This window comes from Helianthus annuus, chromosome 9 (assembly GCF_002127325.2).
Source record: "Helianthus annuus cultivar XRQ/B chromosome 9, HanXRQr2.0-SUNRISE, whole genome shotgun sequence".
In the NCBI taxonomy this organism is placed as follows: domain Eukaryota; kingdom Viridiplantae; phylum Streptophyta; class Magnoliopsida; order Asterales; family Asteraceae; genus Helianthus; species Helianthus annuus.
Window position 1 is genome coordinate 189,545,647 of NC_035441.2, and position 7,844 is coordinate 189,553,490.

At 37.9% G+C, this 7,844-nt stretch overlaps 1 protein-coding gene across 4 annotated transcripts in view; it reads left to right on the forward strand.

Moving 5' to 3' along the window:
* Nucleotides 1–7,440, forward strand: part of LOC110880324 — a 28,023-nt gene extending 20,583 nt beyond the window's left edge. Inside the window, exons 14-23 of one of the 4 annotated variants that reach the window (XM_022128912.2) lie at nt 1,568–1,838; nt 1,933–2,229; nt 2,308–3,071; nt 3,671–4,058; nt 4,127–5,031; nt 5,103–5,168; nt 5,247–5,372; nt 5,490–5,728; nt 5,810–6,690; nt 7,191–7,440. In XM_022128912.2, coding sequence (XP_021984604.1) covers nt 1,568–1,838; nt 1,933–2,229; nt 2,308–3,071; nt 3,671–4,058; nt 4,127–5,031; nt 5,103–5,168; nt 5,247–5,372; nt 5,490–5,728; nt 5,810–6,690; nt 7,191–7,195 — 3,942 coding nt within the window. In that variant the 3' untranslated portion in view covers nt 7,196–7,440. Of the gene's footprint in view, nt 1–1,567; nt 1,839–1,932; nt 3,072–3,670; nt 4,059–4,126; nt 5,032–5,102; nt 5,169–5,246; nt 5,373–5,489; nt 5,729–5,809; nt 6,691–7,190 lie in introns of all 4 variants that reach the window. The other 3 variants (XR_002559347.2, XM_022128908.2, XM_022128913.2) reach the window with 3 other exon arrangements.
* Nucleotides 7,441–7,844: the final 404 nt, after the last annotated feature.

Here is a 7,844-nt window from a genome sequence, read left to right on the forward strand (position 1 = left end):
ACACTTCTGAACTAATGTACACTATCCCTACCCTATATATATATATATATATACACACACAATATTGCTTAACGTACGAGCGTACGCTATGGAAATTACGCATGTTGAAAGGATTCCGAGTTTGTGAAGTAGATTCCGAGTTATGATCTTTTAATTACGCATGTTGAATGAAGGTTCCGAGTTTATGAAGTAGGTTCGGAGTTTGCGAAGTAGTGTTCCGAGTTTATGTCAACATGCGTGATTATGTTTTTCACATGCGTGATTAGGGTTTTGAGTTTTACAATGTGCGTAGTTTCACAGCGTACGCTCGTACGTTAAGGAATATTGTACATTAACCGGCCTCTATATATATATATACACACACAAATGTTTTCAATATTTTATATATAGTTTTTAAAACTTATTAATCAGATTGGATTAATAAGTATAATTTTTAAATACGTCAAACATTTTGACCTATTTTGACAGATTACCGATTTTTTGCACTAGGTGAAATATAATCAGTGGGCTACCGATTAGTGATTAATCGCCGATTAATCCCGATTTTTACAAACAGTCTTTGGTAACTTGAATCCCGATTAATCGGCGTATTTCAGGATTTTATTTGTTTCTTTGGTAAGTTAGTATTTGGGTTGATTTAGTTTTCTAATAGTCATTGGTATTAAGTTAGGGTGTGGTCTTAGCGCATTCACATCCCTTCCACCATTTCTACCCTATAATTACACTAAAAACTACATTTTCTCTCTACTTTCAGTTAAATAATACTTTTTCATACCTTTATCATTACCTTTTCTCTCCCCTTCATTCACAACTATTATCAAAATATATTAAAAACGTATAGAGGGTGAACAGTGTTCCCTCAAATATACAGATGACCAATACCATTTTTTCTCTCCTCCACTCACAACCACTTACAACCACTTTTTATAATATAAAAACCTCTCACAGAATTTGGTGGAAGGATGGTGAATGCTCTTATAGGTCTATTTAAATGGGTCGAGGTTTGTAATTTGATGAGTCAGTTTTTTATTAATCAGAAAGTGTCGATCATTGTGTTGGTCAAAAGTCGAGAGTTTCTTCTTCTATGGTTTTGTTCAAAATTTTTCTTTGGGTTTTGGGCCATCAATTGGTATGAGAGTTTTGTAGGCACCAGGCGGTTATGAGAGTTGACTTTCGAGAGGGGGAGCGGCCTTTGGTTGCAGGGCTGCCTTCGGGACAACAAATGGTTCGACAATCTTTGAGGCGGCAAATCGGAAAAACGGGCAGCTTCTTGGCTACTTGGTTTTGGTCACCACTTTTATTGGTGTTTCTTGCTGACCACACACGCGCACACGCGTTTTCTGGCTCTAATTTAATAAAACAAGTTTCCAAATACTCTATCTTAAGATAAAGAAACCTTTTTTTGAAACATTTGCCTTTCACATGCATTTGACATGCAGTGTAGGGTTTACATGAATGACCGTGCTAGTTTTTTACTTTCCTTTATGTGGTGTGAGGTTTGATGATTTCGTTAACTAGCGACAGTGGTGACTGATAAAAGTTAAGCATTCCTTTTCTGTTGTTTCAGATGACTTGTATCCGATTACTTGAATGCTTGCCTGTTGTTCTCCAAAGGCTCCTGAAATCTATGCACAAGTTACCAGGAGATTCAGACATTTTGGTGAAGAATTCAGTTAGCTATAAATGGCTTCACGATTTGATTTATTGGGGGAGGTCTACACTTACCGTTGTTCATCGGTATTGGAAACAAGCAGTGCTTTCTTTGCTTGATTTACTTAAGGAGTCATGTGTTGATAAAACATCCACAATCATGGCCATAGAAAAACTTTTTAACTGTGGTATGTTGTTGCTTATAATGCACCAAACCTTTGGTTTCGATGTTTTGCTAATGCCTCAGCAAATTGAAGTTCTTGTTTTGCTATTTGGCTGCAGAAAACATTCCAATCGATGAATTTACTGAGCAGGTATTGGGTCTATTTGTTTCATTGGTGAATGATGACACTGTACCTTGTCGCGCATATGAAAAATTAAGCCTTAAAGACCCATTGTCTCAAGCTGAGGGTATATTGCGTGAGAAGTGTATGCTAAGAGATTTACCCTTGAAGGAGTCAGATTTTGGTGCCAAAACGGAGAGAGAGAATGTGATAGTTCTTACAGACGATGAGAATGATGTAAGAGATGACATTAACACTTTACAAAGCGCTGAAAGAGCTTCACAAATGAATGAAGGTAGTAAAAGTTCTTCCTTTGATACTATAGGATTAGTGGATATAGAGAGTAATGTGGACAAATCTTGTGCGATCAAAGGGAAACTTTTACAAGACACAAGTAAAGAAAAATCTTATGCCGCACAGAGGACGAAATCATGTGTAGAAAATCTTAGTTCCAAGAGCTTGAAGAATATATCTAGGTCATCTTCTAGCCAAAGTATAAAAAAGGATTCAGCAAAGAGTGATAGGGTCATCAAGGAGTTGGTATTTGATGCTAAAGACGATCCATGGGAGTTTGCACTGAAATCTGCAAGACATAATAATCAATCACACCTTGGGAAACCCAACACGGGTGGCCCAAAACGGAAAGTCATCCAACTAAACTTACCAGTTGAAAACAGAGTTTCTCAATCAAACAGGCTACGTGGTGGACATCAAAGGTTCAAACCTGTAAGGCTAGATGATTGGTATAGACCTATCCTAGAGATGGATTATTATGCTACAGTAGGGCTAGCATCATCATCATCATCATCATCAGCCGTGGCAATTGGGAATTTGAAGGAGGTTCCTGTTTATTTTGAATCTCCTGATGACTATGTGGCAGTCTTCCGTCCGTTGGTGCTAGAGGAGTTGAAAGCACAGCTACACAATTCATTCTTGGAGATGTCGTCTACAGATGAAATGTCATGCGGAAGTCTGTCGGTTATGTCCGTTGAAAGAGTTGACGACTTTCATCTTGTTCGCTGTGTTCACGATGACAGAGACTTAGAAGGTTCTAAGACCTGTGTTGAGAATGATCTTGTATTGCTTACAAGACAACCTTTTCAAACTTCTTCCCATGAGGTTCACATGGTTGGAAAGGTATATTTAATTTCCTTATTAATTTGAGTTATGTTTAGTTTCCGATGATATATCTGTATATTTTTTTGCATGTACTCTTTCATCACTCTGGTTGTTATTGGCACCTTTATGTTCTTCTGTATCACCATCCCTAAAAATCCTTTATACACTCTTTAGGAAAAAAATGGTTTCTAAGCCGAACCCAAACCCAAACCTGTTGTGTGTGTAGTATGATGTTGTAAAACACCCAAGTGTTATGGTATCATGGCTGTTAACAGATCCGGAAAAATGATCTCAAGCGCAGCAGCTACTGCTGTTTGAATGCGTTTGACCACGTTGACCATCAGTTGACCGGTGAGTTTGACCAGTGGTGATTTAGTCAGAAGCTGTTCTGATCACAGCGACTGCTGATGATCGGCAGCACCACACACAGACAAAAAATAGATGAAAAAAGAACACTAGGGATTTGATGTGATTCGGTCTAAACTGACCTACATCCATGGCTGCAACTAGGGTTTGAGTTCTTATCGTTCACTGAAATGTTCTATCCTTTTTATAAATGTTATGCCCTTGTTTTTTTTTTTTGAATTTTGACACAACTTGTTTTTTTATTGGTTCAGATAGAAAGATGCGAGAAAGATAATAAAAGAAGATCAAGTATATTAATGATCAAGTTGTATCTTCAGAACGGATGTTCTCGTCTAAATCGGGCCAAAAAGCTTCTAATGGAACGAAGCAAGTGGTATATTTATCGCATCATGAGCATCACCTCCCAACTAAGAGAATTTCAGGCGTTGTCATCACTACATAGTATTCCTCTACTTCCCATCATCTTAAATCCTAATAACCAACCTAAGCTCATCAAATCAAGGATGGATCTCAGTAACCTGTCCCAGCTATTACAACAGATTCTTAAATCTTCTTTTAACGACTCTCAACTCCAAGCTATAAATACTGTCACTGATAAAAGAAATGATCTTCATCTATCCCTTATACAGGGCCCTCCAGGTATTTTATGCACATAAATGTCTTACTACAGCCTTCTTTTCTTCTTATCTAATATATGTTCATATCAGGTACTGGGAAGACGCGAACTATTGTAGCTATTGTCAGTGCTTTGCTTTCGTTAACTGGAATGAATGCTCGAAGGACTGAAAGTTGTGATATGAGACCTACCATGAATAAGTTGAGTCAATCTGCTGCATTTGCACGTGCCTGGCAGGATGCAGCCTTGGCCAAACAATTAAAAGACGGCGAGGGTAAAAACTATACAGCTACTGCCAGTCATATAAGGGGTAGAGTTGTCATTTGTGCACAGTCAAATGCTGCGGTTGATGAATTAGTATCCAGAATTTCCAGTCATGGCTTGTATGGAAGCGATGGATCAATGTACAAGCCGTATCTTGTTAGGGTAGGTAATGCAAAGACAGTTCATTCAAGTTCTCTGCCCTTTTTCATTGACACTCTCGTTGACGAGCGTTTAACCGAGGAGGAGAATAGGATGGATGTGAAGAGTGACATGGATGGGGGAGATTCCTCAAGTGTTGTTCGTTCTAAGCTAGAGAAGTTAGTGGATCGTATTAGATTTCTCGAAGCCAAAAGAGCCAATTTAAGCAATGGAAATCCTGACACAAAACATTGTCTTGAAGGGGATGCTGGCATGGGGGGTGATGACGTGAAGGAAATGTCGGATGCAGAAATAGGGGCGCGATTAAGAGTGCTATACAGCGACAAGAAAGCAGTGTACATAGAGCTTGCTGCTGCTCAGGCACGAGAGAAGAAAGTTAATGAGAAAAGAAAAGCTCTTAAACTTAAATTGCGTAAGTCTATACTAAAGGAAGCTGAAATTGTGATAACAACATTGAGTGGTTGTGGTGGAGATCTGTATGCAGTATGCTCTGAATCTATGTTAACCCATAAGTTCAGCCCTTCGTCTGAGTCTTCATTGTTTGATGCCGTTGTAATTGATGAAGCTGCTCAAGTACGAATCTTTTCCTTTTTCCATTTTTTGTCTATTCTTTGGTGTCTAAGTGTGCACTTCCTTGTTGACAGGCTCTGGAACCTGCGACTCTGATTCCTCTACAGCTCTTAAAGTCAAAGGGCGGCAAGTGTATTATGGTAATGGGTTGACTTTTTTGTTGTTAAGTTGAATGTCATGTACAAATCGTATTCATTATGTATATTGTTTTTTTTAAGGTTGGAGATCCAAAGCAGCTTCCTGCAACTGTTCTCTCTGATGTTGCAAGTAAATATCTCTACCAATGCAGTATGTTTGAGCGTTTACAGAAAGCGGGTCACCCTGTTACTATGCTTACACAGCAGGTAGACAATATCTTTTACTTTGTTATTTCTTACTCTCATAAAACCACAAATCATGCATGCATACACTATATGTTTGACACTAATTATTGGGTTTTGGCTTAAATGTTTATTATTCAGTACAGGATGCACCCAGAGATATGCCGCTTTCCTTCTTTGCATTTTTATGATGGTAACTTACTGAATGGGGATGGGATGTCTAGCAAAGAAAAACCGTTTCACAAAACCAAAGGCCTCGGGCCTTATTTGTTTTTTGATATAGCGGATGGGGTGGAGCTTCATGGTAAGAACTCCGGTTCTCTCTACAATGAGTGCGAGGCTGATGCTGCAGTAGAACTTATCAGATTCTTCAGGAAGTGGTATAGCTGTCTGTTTGTTTAGTTTTTGATCCTTTTTCAGTACCAGTTTTAGAAATTTAGAAATGTTGTTGGTTTTGACAGTTATCCATCAGAGTTTGTTGGAGGAAAGATCGGGGTTATAACGCCGTATAGGTCTCAACTATCCCTGTTGCGTTCACGATTTTCAGCTGCTTTTGGTTCTTGTATATTGGATGAAATGGAACTTAATACGGTTGACGGTTTTCAAGGTCGGGAGGTTGATATACTAGTAGTTTCGACAGTTAGGGCATCATCCTCTGGAACAAGTGAAACAAACTCCAACGGAGGTATCGGGTTTGTTGCTGATGTTAGAAGAATGAATGTGGCATTGACAAGGGCCAAACACTCTCTGTGGGTTTTGGGAAATGTGAGAACGTTGCAGAGAAATAAGAACTGGGGAGCACTTGTCAACGACGCGAAAGACAGAAATTTAGTTTTATCAGTTGAAAAGCCATATGCTTCCATGTTTCATAATTCCCTAATAATAAAGAGTGACCGTCGTGTTTCAGATAAGAAAAAAGGGAATGTGGTTAACAGACAACCAAGAAGCTCTAAAAGTAAAAGAGGGTGGTACCATAGTAATGATAATAGTAAAGAAGGGAAAAAAGCAAAAGTGCAATATCATGATTCATCATCATCTGCAAACAAGGGCAATGAATCTGAAAACAGCGTAAAGAAAACAGCCACTGATAAAGATTTTCGGGGTAAGAAGGAAAAACAAAGGGTTGATAGAAATACCGCTGTAGGGAGTAGTATATCAGTAGAAAGAAGCATTGACCCGAATCATAAGAAGAGGAAACAACAAAGGGAAGCTGTAGACGCTCTTCTTCCTTCAGGTTTTATATCCTCTTCTAACAAGAAGCCTGAATCTTCTTCATTGAAATCTGTCCCAAATAGTAATCGTTCTGGTCACGCAATTAAACAGACTACATCTAGAAGAAAAGGTAGTCAGTCTTCTTCTTCTCTGTATGGGGGAAAAGTGTTATCATAATAATCCTTTTGGTGTTTCTAGAAAATATGCGATGCCATGAGTTTTAGGAGTTGGCTATTGTAACCACGGGTTGGCTTATTATATCTTAAAAAGTCCTCCAGTCTAAACTAAACTAATTTTCTTTAGTAAACAAGACCTTTCTTTGATAATAGTTTTTTGGTTTGTATGAGATTAAAACAAGAAGAAACGAAATAGAAACACTTGTAATGTTATTGCTGCTTTCAAAGGGTGAAAGTAAAGATTAATTATGAAGCTGGTCAATTCAGTAAGAAACCAAGCATCTCTTTTGGTATAGATAGCCATCCTTCCCTTGATAACTGTTATATGAAATTTCATGCTGTCTCAGTTTTTTTTTTTTTTTTTTTTTTTTATACTGATGATGCAGATAAGTAGTAGTTAGTAAAGTGACCATAACCACTGGGAATCACTCTGACAGTGCTAATTCATGTGCAGGTTAAAAAAGCGTTTCCATCTGGGGGGGTCATCTTTTTGGACAGGAGACCTTTTTTAGGCTCTTTTTTTTTTTTTTTAATTATGGAACGTGGTGTTGTGACTGGGAGTACGTAATGAATGTACAGTAAAATGAAGATTGAATGAAATATGATGGAACTTGGTTTGTTCCAAAAACAAAAGACAACGATTAACCGTTCCATGTGGTTTACTTGGTTTGATATATATTTTATTTTAAATTATTTTGAGTAAACTGCAACTTGAGCCCCTCTACTTTACATGAATCTACCCCTTAGATAAAATTCCTTTTATGGGATAACTCCACCATATGTATATATCTACATAGGGTGAGGTTCCTCTATAAAGTGTTTTTTCTCTATAAAGTGTAGGAAGTTATCTTGACCATTGGAAGTGTGTGTTTGATGGTTGAGATCATCTTAATAGCATTTTGGTAATATGTGTGTCTTAAAAATAGGATGCTTTAATTAATTAGTGGCAGATGTGTCATTTAGCTTGTTTTAAATATGAAAATAACTGTCATCCTATAAACCACTCCACATTTCTCACGATTCTCTCTCTTTCTTCCTTCTCTCCTTCGTGAAGAAACACAACGCCAAGAAAACATATCGCGAATCATACAATACAATGAAGAAACCC